At 30.2% G+C, this 17,769-nt stretch overlaps 1 protein-coding gene across 1 annotated transcript in view; it reads right to left on the bottom strand.

The window, feature by feature from the left end:
* LOC145276889 (lon protease homolog 2, peroxisomal-like) overlaps positions 1-17,769 on the bottom strand; it is a 103,127-nt gene that overhangs the window by 15,067 nt on the left and 70,291 nt on the right. Inside the window, exons 14-15 of the mRNA XM_080128328.1 lie at positions 3,665-3,877; positions 449-646 (exon numbers count right to left, since the gene is read on the bottom strand). Coding sequence (XP_079984454.1) covers positions 449-646; positions 3,665-3,877 — 411 coding nt within the window. The remainder of the gene's footprint in view (positions 1-448; positions 647-3,664; positions 3,878-17,769) is intronic.

Below are 17,769 nucleotides of genomic sequence, written 5' to 3' on the forward strand. Positions count from 1 at the left end.
TGCCCGGCACAAGATATTAACATTTATCTTTTAGTTAACCGGTGTTGCCCGGAATAAAATCTTAACATCTATCTTTCGATTACCCGATATTGCCCGGGATAAAATACTAACGTTAAATAAAAGCGTCACATCGACCCTAATGTTCTGACACTGCCTCTCTTTGGTGTTACATTCGCCCCCACATGGGGTGGCGATTCTCAATATGAGGACGACGCCCCATGTCCTCAACACACAAAGAAGTTCTCCCAACTAATACTACTGCGTCTTAACTAAAAGTTAATGTTCACTGACGATTTCACGCTGCCTCTCTTTGGTGTTACATTATTGGTTATACCAATTATGCGTCCCACTTACATTGTTCAAAGACAGTTTTCATTTTCAAGGATTTTAATACAATTAGCTTAAGGAAATAATAAAAATTAAAAGAAAGGGAATAACATTCTCTTACCGGTAGAACAAGTCCTCTTAGTGTGATTTCCCCTGTCATAGCTGTGTCTGAGCGGACGCAGCGTCCACTGAATAGAGATACAAGGACAGTGACGACTGTAACGCCAGCTGAAGGGCCATCTTTCCCTACAGCTCCAGATGGAAAATGAATATGGACATCAGTTTTATCTCGATCAGACGTATAAGTATCCAAGCCAAGCTGACAAACAAAGACAACATTTGTTTGAAATATTTTTAAAATGACAAAGTTAAAGTATATAAGGAATAATCTAGGTAATGCAAAAACAAACTTTCTTCATTTTAATAAACATCATGAAATAGATTTTAATCACAATTGAAAGGAGGATTCAAATCTTTATTAGCTTATCCTGGCTTGATAAAGTTCAAAATAAACTTCGTTGCCTAGTGGAGGGGGATGCAGTTTTCTCTTCTCTGCAACCTCTGTCTCTGCTTTATCGTTATTTTCATGGCAAGTGCTCAGTTGAGCTTCAATGGTCCCCTCTCACCAAACTTTCACGAAAAGCACTCGTCTAGCCACTATCAATAATTTCCCATACTCTTTATCTGTGCCTAAACCTAAACGTAGATTCCATGAACAGAGCTTCTTTCTTAGAACTGCACGCCTGTGGAACTCTCTTCCAATTGCCTGCTTTCCTGCTGACTACAATCTGATTGCCTTCAAGTCCAAAGGGGAAGGGAGATGTCCGAGGGAGGTTTGGACTGTAATGAACATGATTCAAACGTAACGGTCACGTTACATTATATTTGAATCACCCTCTACAGTTTAGTATTTACATGTGCTTTAGTTTAACTTTACAACACATCATTATATTCTCTCTACTGTTATCCTGTGAGCCAGGACTGTACTAAATGAGAATGTATGATGCTGTAAGCGCATATAACCCGAAAAATAGAATCTTCTCTTTTGACAAATAGGGACAATGTTTCGTCTGTTTATCTCAAAGTTTTGTAAATAAAAACACATGTACCAAAATAAATTAATATTCAATATCTTTCCCCACTTTTTTGTTTTTAAATAAATATTTTCCTTTATTAAAAATTGACACTTTATTAAAAATTGACACTGTTAGAAAAAATAAAACTTAGTTTCATTCATTTGTTGACAATGTGCACAAGTCAACCAGAAAAAACAGGTGTAGACTCAAATTTGCCTCCTTCAGATTTGTTTATTTCTGAGGTCCTTGAAACCTAACTGATCCAAAACTTCTCTTTCTACATACAACTTCAGTTTTGAACACACTTCTACCTCTGTCTCTTCCAACAGCCCCCACTCTGGTTCAAATAGAAAGAAAAAGAAATAAACAAAGTTTCATCAGGCTGACTGTCTCACTTAATTTAATACTATTTTGGAAAAAAATAAAAACGAGTCAATTGTAGAGTCCTCCTCCAAGAGTAAAAAATTTACTTTCACCATGACTAATGTTTGTGCAAAATTTCAAAAATATCCAAGGCGTGGTTATTGAGAAAAGTGTGAACAGGTAACGATTTAGGGCCAATTTTACCCCTATAATGCCCTCTAGGGAGCAACCCGAGTTATACTGGAAAATCCGTTCTTGCAAACATTTACTTTCATCTTGACTAATGTTTGTGCAAAATTTCGAAACAATCAAAGGTGTGGTTGAGAAAAGTCAATAAACGAACGGGAATGACTTACTAGGTCCAATCCCTCCTTTGTTGGGAGACCAAAAACTTCTAGTAAGATGAAAGAAAGCAAATTTTTTTTTTCTGAATAAAGATTACTAATTGGATCCTTGCTGACCCAAAATGTAGGAACCTTTTCCATAATAAGGGCAGGTGACACACTTAACCCAACCAGGTAAGGTTTTTAAGTGAACCTTGTTTAATTTTTCATTAAACACACAAACAGAAATAACATCTCCATTATTCCTGTAATCATAGGTACAACTGTGCCATGAAAAAACCTTTCAAAAACTACCTGACAAATATACATAGTGAACCAGTGAAAAAAAGATCCAAACAATTGCACTTAAAGAGATGGTTAGAATCCGAAAAGACTTCTGTCTTCTGTTTGCCTGCTTTCCAGCTGACTACAATATGGTTGTCTTCAAGTCCAATGTAAGCAAGTTCTTGAGCTGTTCCACTTAAGTTAACAAATTTACCGAATTTCCATTACTAACGATTATTATATTGTCCAATTGACTACTGTACACTCTGTAACCCTTATCCTTGAGTAGCCTCTGGGCCATGATAAGTGGTGATGCCTATGTAAAAAAAAAAAAAAAAAAAAAATCTCAGTTGAAATCACTGAAATAGGAATGAATATAGGATGCCTCATCTCCAGCAAAAAATAAATAGATAAAATTGGTTTGGTTGGTTTGTTTTATGGCATATCAACCCTTTTCGGGTTATTTAATGCCGAATCCAGTTATTTTGGAAATAGTATTAATGTTGCATTCAACTATTTTTCAGGAGGTTTTTTATTCTTCAAACTCTTTGTATCTTCAATTACTAGTTTGTAGTGTTTGGTTTGGTTGTTTTGTAGTGGATTTTGTTGTTTTTGTTCTCTGTCTTACAGAACAGGAGTTCTGCAATGTGAGAGGGAAAAGGGTTATATAGTATTAATGTTTGGTCTATTTTAAGTTAGTAAACCAGCCGGGAAGTGGGAGGGTGGAGAAAAAGGAAAAGGGGGGGGGTTGTTTTTGATTTTACAGAATATAATTAAGTTTTGCAAAAGAGAATAGAAAAACAAAACATCAATGTTAGGTGCATTTTATCTCAGCAAGCCAATATCTTCAGACAGCCTGATCTGGTAGCACCCTGATAAAATTGGAAAAAATATGAATTTCCTTTATATAATAGATTAATGTTTATATATATCTCCAATACTAAAAATAAAGCGTTCATGAATAACATTTATTTGAATGAATTATTCCCCTTGAAGTATATCAGAAAATTGTAAAAGTCCAATAACTAAGAAAGTTTAAAGTTAAGAGTTACTCCCCTTGGAATTTTTTTTTTTTTTTTTTTCAACTTGCAGGCTTTTGTAAGATAGCAGAGGAGAGAAAAAAAGAAATACAAAGGTAGCTATCAGACCATATGTATACACATTTGGGCAAACCATTGCACATTCAGCGTCTTCATCCTTACTTATAAATGACATCATTTTTATCCTTTTGTCTAATTCATCACAAATAGCAAATAACAGTTCAAAAGAAACGCAAAATGGTTGACTTACTCTTTTGGCATGACTACGAACCCAGTTGAGGGCCAATGTGGCCGATTCCTTCATCACATCACCAAGCTGTCCAGTGAGGGTCAGTTTACCTTCCCCTTCCATACGGAGAGCTTCAACAAACATGATCTCTCCTCCCATTGTGGTCCATGCAAGGCCAACAGCTACACCAGGTTGTGCAAGGCGTTCGGACATTTCACTGTAGAATTTGGGTGGCTGGAATTTTCAAAAAGAATTAATTTTTTGCTTCTTTTCTTAAAAGAAAAGCAAAATTTTAAAGTGGAAATGACACAACTATTAAGAAAAGATATTTAGACAAATTATGAAAATGATATAAAAAAAAAAAAAAACTAAAGTGTAGCTTTTAAACTGATGATGTCGAAGTGGACTCGGTGTTGTATAGATGCTTCAGATATAATCATATATATTAAAAAAGGATTTTTAATCATATAGGTCATCCCATAAGTTCTGTCCGAATTTATAAATAAAGAAAAGAAGTGAGCAAATGTTAAATTTTATTAAAGAATTAATCATCAATCTACTTTCCCTGATTATCTATGACTTCCTTCTATCTATTAACAAACTTATTAATTCCATCAATGTAAAACCCGTTTGGCTTTGATTCGAAGAGCTCACAAATTTCAGTTTCAACACCTTTCTGCATTACAAAAGCTGTTCCTTCCAAATAATTTTGTAAGCTACGAAACAAATGGTAGTCTGAAAGAGCAAAGTCAGGAGAATAGGGTGGATGAGGAATTTTCTCCCAACTAAGTTATTCAATCTTTTGTGAGAGGATTCTTGCTGTGTGGGGTCGTGCATTGTCCGGATGAAGCATCACCCCTTTTCAATTCACTAGAGCAGGTCTTTTTCCCTCAAAGCTTGGTCGAAACGCTCTAATTGCTGAGAGTAGATTTGAGCAATAATTGTTACATCAGATGATAACAATTCAAAGTGGATTATTCCTTGGCAATCCCACCATATTGAAAGAAGAACCTTATTCCCATGAAGTTCTCTTTTCAGCTGTGGCTGAGGTCTTTCCCCTTTACGAAACCATTGTCTACGACGCTTAATATTTAAATAAAAGATTCATATTTTGTCACCAGTCACAAGTTTATCCAAAGGCGAGAATGGAGAGAAGAGCAGATATCAACTTGGGATTTGAGATTGTTTTTCAGACAATTCATGAGCCAGCCATTAAGTTTAGGAATTTTTCCAAGTTGTTGAAGATAATGATGAACAGTTTGAATTCAGTTTTATTGCCAATTCCTCAACTGATAAGGCAGGATTTTCTTCAAGAGTTGCTTCAAGAAACTTATTAAACTCAACTGGACACCCAGTTCAGATCTTTATTTTTAAGAGTGAAATCTCCACTTCTGAATTTTGCAAACCATCTTCTGTAAGTTCTTTCATTCACACATTCCTTTTCATAAACTGAATGAATATTTCTAGCCACTTCGGCTGCTGAATTTCCTTGCTTGAACTCCAAGCATTATATGCCTCAAATGATTCTTAAGCACTTCCATGTTAGTAGGGTTGTAATCAAGCAAATTTAAATTTTATCGTTCTGTAAAAAAAAAAAATGTAATCAGTTAAAATGCATCTAAATGTAAAAAATACACAATATATTTTAAATTTCGTTCAATTTAAAAAAAAAAAGGTAAAAATTCAATCAGAAATTATGAGATGACCTGATACAATATCTAGAGTTTAGACAGTAACCCAAACAAGACTAAATAGATTGCTTACTGTAACGCAAACAGTTTCTAAATAGTGTTGTGTAGTCCATTTTATATTCCTGAAGAGGTTGCAGACAATCAGTATGTTGGATCACTAACATGAACTACCAACATGATCAGATGCGTCCTATTATAGTTCCAATCTCAGATTCATTCATGTAAAACATTCACAACAAGAACTTGTCTTATTTCTACAACTTTGATGAACTTCTTTTATTCATCCATGTGGCCAACATCAGATTTTCCAAACATATCTACAATAATACTATGCAATTTCAGAACAATGCATTTTGATTTTATTTTCAATATTTAAAAAATATTTCAATGCTATTTTTATTAATACTTAAAAAATAATTTAATAGTATTTATTTCGATTTTATTTTCAATATTTTGACACAAATTTTTACTTGACATAAACAATACAATTTTCAAGAAATTTTCAAGACATTTTCCATATTTTCAAGGATTTTTCAAGGCAAAATTCAAAATTCAGGGACTTTTCAAGTCTGTACGAACACAGGTTCCATGTTTTACTCTCCAGATGCAACTCCATTAATGCACTTGTTAAACATATAGAAATTGTTCAAATGCTTTTGCTAATAATGGCGGGTATGACTACCAAAATTTGGGCAATATTATTTATAACTATGCATTAGGAAAACCAACCAATGAGAAGCTGTTATAAAAATATCGAATTATGGATTTCAGTCAGTTCATTATCAGTCTCTGTCTTTACAAGACTGGATCTATCGCCACTATCTTTGTTATTAAGAATCACTCAACACTCGAGATCGTAACTGCATTGATTTTTCACCGACTAGATCTACTACCCCCATCTTTGTTCTACACAATGGCTCAACACTTAACAGAAACATATAGGAATGAACATGAGAGTAAGCAATAAAAATTAAACAATGTAAACTCTTTTTTTGTTCCAAGTCTTCTTTGTGTTCTGACCTCCTGGAGAAAATGACTAGATGATCACCGGCCAGAGGAAGATAGTATGTGTCGATTTTCAATCATTTGAAATAATGGTTATGCGATTCATAACCATAAGCAACAGAATCACCCATAATCATTTGAAATACATAACAAAATTTATGGCTCCTCCATGTCGACATATTTTTTTTTTATTTTAATTTCATTTTCACCCCAAACAAGGCACAGTGCTACTTTGATTTTGATGTAGCGAGCTACTATCAAGGACATAAGTTGCAGGGATGCTATGTAGGGAGTTGAGCAGCGAGATATCTGTTCACATTACATTTGAACTTCTGAATGTCAGTATAGTTGAGAAAGCAGGAACTCGGAAGGGATTTCCAAAGTCTAACAGTTCTGGGGAAGAAACTATTAGAGTAAAAGGCTTTCTGACATCTAAGGATCTCTACTGTGTAGGGGTGGGATTTTGCTGCTTGTCGGGGGTATTTACGTCGAGGGGGGTACAAGGGTTTGTAGGTCGTCAAAGCATTCACCATTAAAATACTTGTAGAACAAGCAGAGGGATGCAACATTACGTTGATGGGACAGAGGTTGAAGCTTAGTTCAGGACCTACCATTACACTATGAAGAGTTGAAGATATATTACATTACAAATTTATGTGAAACCTCATTAAGAAAGAAATAAGGGGATGAACTATGAAGAGTTGAAGATATATTACATTACAAATTTATGTGAAACCTCATTAAAAAAGAAATAAGGGGATGAACTATGAAGAGTTGAAGATATATTACATTACAAATTTATGTGAAACCTTCTTAAGAAAGAAATAAGGGGATGAACTATGAAGAGTTGAAGATATATTACATTACAAATTTATGTGAAACCTTCTTAAGAAAGAAATAAGGGGATGAACTATGAAGAGTTGAAGATATATTACATTACAAATTTATGTGAAACCTCATTAAAAAAGAAATAAGGGGATGAACTATGAAGAGTTGAAGATATATTACATTACAAATTTATGTGAAACCTTCTTAAGAAAGAAATAAGGGGATGAACTATGAAGAGTTGAAGATATATTACATTACAAATTTATGTGAAACCTTCTTAAGAAAGAAATAAGGGGATGAACTATGAAGAGTTGAAGATATATTACATTACAAATTTATGTGAAACCTCATTAAGAAAGAAATAAGGGGATGAACTATGAAGAGTTGAAGATATATTACATTACAAATTTATGTGAAACCTCATTAAGAAAGAAATAAGGGGATGAACTATGAAGAGTTGAAGATATATTACATTACAAATTTATGTGAAACCTCATTAAGAAAGAAATAAGGGGATGAACTATGAAGAGTTGAAGATATATTACATTACAAATTTATGTGAAACCTTCTTAAGAAAGAAATAAGGGGATGAACTATGAAGAGTTGAAGATATATTACATTACAAATTTATGTGAAACCTCATTAAGAAAGAAATAAGGGGATGAACTATGAAGAGTTGAAGATATATTACATTACAAATTTATGTGAAACCTCATTAAGAAAGAAATAAGGGGATGAACTATGAAGAGTTGAAGATATATTACATTACAAATTTATGTGAAACCTCATTAAGAAAGAAATAAGGGGATGAACTATGAAGAGTTGAAGATATATTACATTACAAATTTATGTGAAACCTCATTAAGAAAGAAATAAGGGGATGAACTATGAAGAGTTGAAGATATATTACATTACAAATTTATGTGAAACCTCATTAAGAAAGAAATAAGGGGATGAACTATGAAGAGTTGAAGATATATTACATTACAAATTTATGTGAAACCTCATTAAGAAAGAAATAAGGGGATGAACTATGAAGAGTTGAAGATATATTACATTACAAATTTATGTGAAACCTCATTAAGAAAGAAATAAGGGGATGAACTATGAAGAGTTGAAGATATATTACATTACAAATTTATGTGAAACCTTCTTAAGAAAGAAATAAGGGGATGAACTATGAAGAGTTGAAGATATATTACATTACAAATTTATGTGAAACCTCATTAAGAAAGAAATAAGGGGATGAACTATGAAGAGTTGAAGATATATTACATTACAAATTTATGTGAAACCTCATTAAGAAAGAAATAAGGGGATGAACTATGAAGAGTTGAAGATATATTACATTACAAATTTATGTGAAACCTCATTAAGAAAGAAATAAGGGGATGAACTATGAAGAGTTGAAGATATATTACATTACAAATTTATGTGAAACCTCATTAAGAAAGAAATAAGGGGATGAACTATGAAGAGTTGAAGATATATTACATTACAAATTTATGTGAAACCTCATTAAGAAAGAAATAAGGGGATGAACTATGAAGAGTTGAAGATATATTACATTACAAATTTATGTGAAACCTTCTTAAGAAAGAAATAAGGGGATGAACTATGAAGAGTTGAAGATATATTACATTACAAATTTATGTGAAACCTCATTAAGAAAGAAATAAGGGGATGAACTATGAAGAGTTGAAGATATATTACATTACAAATTTATGTGAAACCTCATTAAGAAAGAAATAAGGGGATGAACTATGAAGAGTTGAAGATATATTACATTACAAATTTATGTGAAACCTCATTAAGAAAGAAATAAGGGGATGAACTATGAAGAGTTGAAGATATATTACATTACAAATTTATGTGAAACCTCATTAAGAAAGAAATAAGGGGATGAACTATGAAGAGTTGAAGATATATTACATTACAAATTTATGTGAAACCTCATTAAGAAAGAAATAAGGGGATGAACTATGAAGAGTTGAAGATATATTACATTACAAATTTATGTGAAACCTCATTAAGAAAGAAATAAGGGGATGAACTATGAAGAGTTGAAGATATATTACATTACAAATTTATGTGAAACCTCATTAAGAAAGAAATAAGGGGATGAACTATGAAGAGTTGAAGATATATTACATTACAAATTTATGTGAAACCTCATTAAGAAAGAAATAAGGGGATGAACTATGAAGAGTTGAAGATATATTACATTACAAATTTATGTGAAACCTCATTAAGAAAGAAATAAGGGGATGAACTATGAAGAGTTGAAGATATATTACATTACAAATTTATGTGAAACCTCATTAAGAAATAAATAAGGGGATGAACTATGAAGAGTTGAAGATATATTACATTACAAATTTATGTGAAACCTTCTTAAGAAAGAAATAAGGGGATGAACTATGAAGAGTTGAAGATATATTACATTACAAATTTATGTGAAACCTCATTAAGAAAGAAATAAGGGGATGAACTATGAAGAGTTGAAGATATATTACATTACAAATTTATGTGAAACCTTCTTAAGAAAGAAATAAGGGGATGAACTATGAAGAGTTGAAGATATATTACATTACAAATTTATGTGAAACCTTCTTAAGAAAGAAATAAGGGGATGAACTATGAAGAGTTGAAGATATATTACATTACAAATTTATGTGAAACCTCATTAAGAAATAAATAAGGGGATGAACTATGAAGAGTTGAAGATATATTACATTACAAATTTATGTGAAACCTTCTTAAGAAAGAAATAAGGGGATGAACTATGAAGAGTTGAAGATATATTACATTACAAATTTATGTGAAACCTTCTTAAGAAAGAAATAAGGGGATGAACTATGAAGAGTTGAAGATATATTACATTACAAATTTATGTGAAACCTCATTAAGAAAGAAATAAGGGGATGAACTATGAAGAGTTGAAGATATATTACATTACAAATTTATGTGAAACCTCATTAAGAAAGAAATAAGGGGATGAACTATGAAGAGTTGAAGATATATTACATTACAAATTTATGTGAAACCTCATTAAGAAAGAAATAAGGGGATGAACTATGAAGAGTTGAAGATATATTACATTACAAATTTATGTGAAACCTCATTAAGAAAGAAATAAGGGGATGAACTATGAAGAGTTGAAGATATATTACATTACAAATTTATGTGAAACCTCATTAAGAAAGAAATAAGGGGATGAACTATGAAGAGTTGAAGATATATTACATTACAAATTTATGTGAAACCTCATTAAGAAAGAAATAAGGGGATGAACTATGAAGAGTTGAAGATATATTACATTACAAATTTATGTGAAACCTCATTAAGAAAGAAATAAGGGGATGAACTATGAAGAGTTGAAGATATATTACATTACAAATTTATGTGAAACCTCATTAAGAAAGAAATAAGGGGATGAACTATGAAGAGTTGAAGATATATTACATTACAAATTTATGTGAAACCTCATTAAGAAAGAAATAAGGGGATGAACTATGAAGAGTTGAAGATATATTACATTACAAATTTATGTGAAACCTCATTAAGAAAGAAATAAGGGGATGAACTATGAAGAGTTGAAGATATATTACATTACAAATTTATGTGAAACCTCATTAAGAAAGAAATAAGGGGATGAACTATGAAGAGTTGAAGATATATTACATTACAAATTTATGTGAAACCTTCTTAAGAAAGAAATAAGGGGATGAACTATGAAGAGTTGAAGATATATTACATTACAAATTTATGTGAAACCTCATTAAGAAAGAAATAAGGGGATGAACTATGAAGAGTTGAAGATATATTACATTACAAATTTATGTGAAACCTCATTAAGAAAGAAATAAGGGGATGAACTATGAAGAGTTGAAGATATATTACATTACAAATTTATGTGAAACCTCATTAAGAAAGAAATAAGGGGATGAACTATGAAGAGTTGAAGATATATTACATTACAAATTTATGTGAAACCTCATTAAGAAAGAAATAAGGGGATGAACTATGAAGAGTTGAAGATATATTACATTACAAATTTATGTGAAACCTCATTAAGAAAGAAATAAGGGGATGAACTATGAAGAGTTGAAGATATATTACATTACAAATTTATGTGAAACCTCATTAAGAAAGAAATAAGGGGATGAACTATGAAGAGTTGAAGATATATTACATTACAAATTTATGTGAAACCTCATTAAGAAAGAAATAAGGGGATGAACTATGAAGAGTTGAAGATATATTACATTACAAATTTATGTGAAACCTCATTAAGAAAGAAATAAGGGGATGAACTATGAAGAGTTGAAGATATATTACATTACAAATTTATGTGAAACCTCATTAAGAAAGAAATAAGGGGATGAACTATGAAGAGTTGAAGATATATTACATTACAAATTTATGTGAAACCTCATTAAGAAATAAATAAGGGGATGAACTATGAAGAGTTGAAGATATATTACATTACAAATTTATGTGAAACCTTCTTAAGAAAGAAATAAGGGGATGAACTATGAAGAGTTGAAGATATATTACATTACAAATTTATGTGAAACCTCATTAAGAAAGAAATAAGGGGATGAACTATGAAGAGTTGAAGATATATTACATTACAAATTTATGTGAAACCTTCTTAAGAAAGAAATAAGGGGATGAACTATGAAGAGTTGAAGATATATTACATTACAAATTTATGTGAAACCTTCTTAAGAAAGAAATAAGGGGATGAACTATGAAGAGTTGAAGATATATTACATTACAAATTTATGTGAAACCTCATTAAGAAATAAATAAGGGGATGAACTATGAAGAGTTGAAGATATATTACATTACAAATTTATGTGAAACCTTCTTAAGAAAGAAATAAGGGGATGAACTATGAAGAGTTGAAGATATATTACATTACAAATTTATGTGAAACCTCATTAAGAAAGAAATAAGGGGATGAACTATGAAGAGTTGAAGATATATTACATTACAAATTTATGTGAAACCTTCTTAAGAAAGAAATAAGGGGATGAACTATGAAGAGTTGAAGATATATTACATTACAAATTTATGTGAAACCTCATTAAGAAAGAAATAAGGGGATGAACTATGAAGAGTTGAAGATATATTACATTACAAATTTATGTGAAACCTCATTAAGAAAGAAATAAGGGGATGAACTATGAAGAGTTGAAGATATATTACATTACAAATTTATGTGAAACCTCATTAAGAAAGAAATAAGGGGATGAACTATGAAGAGTTGAAGATATATTACATTACAAATTTATGTGAAACCTCATTAAGAAAGAAATAAGGGGATGAACTATGAAGAGTTGAAGATATATTACATTACAAATTTATGTGAAACCTCATTAAGAAAGAAATAAGGGGATGAACTATGAAGAGTTGAAGATATATTACATTACAAATTTATGTGAAACCTCATTAAGAAAGAAATAAGGGGATGAACTATGAAGAGTTGAAGATATATTACATTACAAATTTATGTGAAACCTCATTAAGAAAGAAATAAGGGGATGAACTATGAAGAGTTGAAGATATATTACATTACAAATTTATGTGAAACCTCATTAAGAAAGAAATAAGGGGATGAACTATGAAGAGTTGAAGATATATTACATTACAAATTTATGTGAAACCTCATTAAGAAAGAAATAAGGGGATGAACTATGAAGAGTTGAAGATATATTACATTACAAATTTATGTGAAACCTCATTAAGAAATAAATAAGGGGATGAACTATGAAGAGTTGAAGATATATTACATTACAAATTTATGTGAAACCTTCTTAAGAAAGAAATAAGGGGATGAACTATGAAGAGTTGAAGATATATTACATTACAAATTTATGTGAAACCTCATTAAGAAAGAAATAAGGGGATGAACTATGAAGAGTTGAAGATATATTACATTACAAATTTATGTGAAACCTTCTTAAGAAAGAAATAAGGGGATGAACTATGAAGAGTTGAAGATATATTACATTACAAATTTATGTGAAACCTTCTTAAGAAAGAAATAAGGGGATGAACTATGAAGAGTTGAAGATATATTACATTACAAATTTATGTGAAACCTCATTAAGAAATAAATAAGGGGATGAACTATGAAGAGTTGAAGATATATTACATTACAAATTTATGTGAAACCTTCTTAAGAAAGAAATAAGGGGATGAACTATGAAGAGTTGAAGATATATTACATTACAAATTTATGTGAAACCTCATTAAGAAAGAAATAAGGGGATGAACTATGAAGAGTTGAAGATATATTACATTACAAATTTATGTGAAACCTTCTTAAGAAAGAAATAAGGGGATGAACTATGAAGAGTTGAAGATATATTACATTACAAATTTATGTGAAACCTCATTAAGAAAGAAATAAGGGGATGAACTATGAAGAGTTGAAGATATATTACATTACAAATTTATGTGAAACCTCATTAAGAAAGAAATAAGGGGATGAACTATGAAGAGTTGAAGATATATTACATTACAAATTTATGTGAAACCTCATTAAGAAAGAAATAAGGGGATGAACTATGAAGAGTTGAAGATATATTACATTACAAATTTATGTGAAACCTCATTAAGAAAGAAATAAGGGGATGAACTATGAAGAGTTGAAGATATATTACATTACAAATTTATGTGAAACCTCATTAAGAAAGAAATAAGGGGATGAACTATGAAGAGTTGAAGATATATTACATTACAAATTTATGTGAAACCTCATTAAGAAAGAAATAAGGGGATGAACTATGAAGAGTTGAAGATATATTACATTACAAATTTATGTGAAACCTCATTAAGAAAGAAATAAGGGGATGAACTATGAAGAGTTGAAGATATATTACATTACAAATTTATGTGAAACCTCATTAAGAAAGAAATAAGGGGATGAACTATGAAGAGTTGAAGATATATTACATTACAAATTTATGTGAAACCTCATTAAGAAAGAAATAAGGGGATGAACTATGAAGAGTTGAAGATATATTACATTACAAATTTATGTGAAACCTCATTAAGAAAGAAATAAGGGGATGAACTATGAAGAGTTGAAGATATATTACATTACAAATTTATGTGAAACCTCATTAAGAAAGAAATAAGGGGATGAACTATGAAGAGTTGAAGATATATTACATTACAAATTTATGTGAAACCTTCTTAAGAAAGAAATAAGGGGATGAACTATGAAGAGTTGAAGATATATTACATTACAAATTTATGTGAAACCTCATTAAGAAAGAAATAAGGGGATGAACTATGAAGAGTTGAAGATATATTACATTACAAATTTATGTGAAACCTCATTAAGAAAGAAATAAGGGGATGAACTATGAAGAGTTGAAGATATATTACATTACAAATTTATGTGAAACCTCATTAAGAAAGAAATAAGGGGATGAACTATGAAGAGTTGAAGATATATTACATTACAAATTTATGTGAAACCTCATTAAGAAAGAAATAAGGGGATGAACTATGAAGAGTTGAAGATATATTACATTACAAATTTATGTGAAACCTCATTAAGAAAGAAATAAGGGGATGAACTATGAAGAGTTGAAGATATATTACATTACAAATTTATGTGAAACCTCATTAAGAAAGAAATAAGGGGATGAACTATGAAGAGTTGAAGATATATTACATTACAAATTTATGTGAAACCTCATTAAGAAAGAAATAAGGGGATGAACTATGAAGAGTTGAAGATATATTACATTACAAATTTATGTGAAACCTCATTAAGAAAGAAATAAGGGGATGAACTATGAAGAGTTGAAGATATATTACATTACAAATTTATGTGAAACCTCATTAAGAAAGAAATAAGGGGATGAACTATGAAGAGTTGAAGATATATTACATTACAAATTTATGTGAAACCTCATTAAGAAATAAATAAGGGGATGAACTATGAAGAGTTGAAGATATATTACATTACAAATTTATGTGAAACCTTCTTAAGAAAGAAATAAGGGGATGAACTATGAAGAGTTGAAGATATATTACATTACAAATTTATGTGAAACCTCATTAAGAAAGAAATAAGGGGATGAACTATGAAGAGTTGAAGATATATTACATTACAAATTTATGTGAAACCTTCTTAAGAAAGAAATAAGGGGATGAACTATGAAGAGTTGAAGATATATTACATTACAAATTTATGTGAAACCTTCTTAAGAAAGAAATAAGGGGATGAACTATGAAGAGTTGAAGATATATTACATTACAAATTTATGTGAAACCTCATTAAGAAATAAATAAGGGGATGAACTATGAAGAGTTGAAGATATATTACATTACAAATTTATGTGAAACCTTCTTAAGAAAGAAATAAGGGGATGAACTATGAAGAGTTGAAGATATATTACATTACAAATTTATGTGAAACCTCATTAAGAAAGAAATAAGGGGATGAACTATGAAGAGTTGAAGATATATTACATTACAAATTTATGTGAAACCTTCTTAAGAAAGAAATAAGGGGATGAACTATGAAGAGTTGAAGATATATTACATTACAAATTTATGTGAAACCTCATTAAGAAAGAAATAAGGGGATGAACTATGAAGAGTTGAAGATATATTACATTACAAATTTATGTGAAACCTCATTAAGAAAGAAATAAGGGGATGAACTATGAAGAGTTGAAGATATATTACATTACAAATTTATGTGAAACCTCATTAAGAAAGAAATAAGGGGATGAACTATGAAGAGTTGAAGATATATTACATTACAAATTTATGTGAAACCTCATTAAGAAAGAAATAAGGGGATGAACTATGAAGAGTTGAAGATATATTACATTACAAATTTATGTGAAACCTCATTAAGAAAGAAATAAGGGGATGAACTATGAAGAGTTGAAGATATATTACATTACAAATTTATGTGAAACCTCATTAAGAAAGAAATAAGGGGATGAACTATGAAGAGTTGAAGATATATTACATTACAAATTTATGTGAAACCTCATTAAGAAAGAAATAAGGGGATGAACTATGAAGAGTTGAAGATATATTACATTACAAATTTATGTGAAACCTCATTAAGAAAGAAATAAGGGGATGAACTATGAAGAGTTGAAGATATATTACATTACAAATTTATGTGAAACCTCATTAAGAAAGAAATAAGGGGATGAACTATGAAGAGTTGAAGATATATTACATTACAAATTTATGTGAAACCTCATTAAGAAAGAAATAAGGGGATGAACTATGAAGAGTTGAAGATATATTACATTACAAATTTATGTGAAACCTTCTTAAGAAAGAAATAAGGGGATGAACTATGAAGAGTTGAAGATATATTACATTACAAATTTATGTGAAACCTCATTAAGAAAGAAATAAGGGGATGAACTATGAAGAGTTGAAGATATATTACATTACAAATTTATGTGAAACCTTCTTAAGAAAGAAATAAGGGGATGAACTATGAAGAGTTGAAGATATATTACATTACAAATTTATGTGAAACCTCATTAAGAAAGAAATAAGGGGATGAACTATGAAGAGTTGAAGATATATTACATTACAAATTTATGTGAAACCTTCTTAAGAAAGAAATAAGGGGATGAACTATGAAGAGTTGAAGATATATTACATTACAAATTTATGTGAAACCTCATTAAGAAAGAAATAAGGGGATGAACTATGAAGAGTTGAAGATATATTACATTACAAATTTATGTGAAACCTCATTAAGAAAGAAATAAGGGGATGAACTATGAAGAGTTGAAGATATATTACATTACAAATTTATGTGAAACCTCATTAAGAAAGAAATAAGGGGATGAACTATGAAGAGTTGAAGATATATTACATTACAAATTTATGTGAAACCTCATTAAGAAAGAAATAAGGGGATGAACTATGAAGAGTTGAAGATATATTACATTACAAATTTATGTGAAACCTCATTAAGAAAGAAAAAAAGGGGATGAACTATGAAGAGTTGAAGATATATTACATTACAAATTTATGTGAAACCTCATTAAGAAAGAAATAAGGGGATGAACTATGAAGAGTTGAAGATATATTACATTACAAATTTATGTGAAACCTCATTAAGAAATAAATAAGGGGATGAACTATGAAGAGTTGAAGATATATTACATTACAAATTTATGTGAAACCTTCTTAAGAAAGAAATAAGGGGATGAACTATGAAGAGTTGAAGATATATTACATTACAAATTTATGTGAAACCTCATTAAGAAAGAAATAAGGGGATGAACTATGAAGAGTTGAAGATATATTACATTACAAATTTATGTGAAACCTCATTAAGAAAGAAATAAGGGGATGAACTATGAAGAGTTGAAGATATATTACATTACAAATTTATGTGAAACCTCATTAAGAAAGAAATAAGGGGATGAACTATGAAGAGTTGAAGATATATTACATTACAAATTTATGTGAAACCTCATTAAGAAAGAAATAAGGGGATGAACTATGAAGAGTTGAAGATATATTACATTACAAATTTATGTGAAACCTTCTTAAGAAAGAAATAAGGGGATGAACTATGAA

The sequence above is a fragment of the Euprymna scolopes genome, chromosome 1 (genome assembly GCF_053919585.1).
Source record: "Euprymna scolopes isolate OS-2025 chromosome 1, ASM5391958v1, whole genome shotgun sequence".
Taxonomy (NCBI): domain Eukaryota; kingdom Metazoa; phylum Mollusca; class Cephalopoda; order Sepiida; family Sepiolidae; genus Euprymna; species Euprymna scolopes.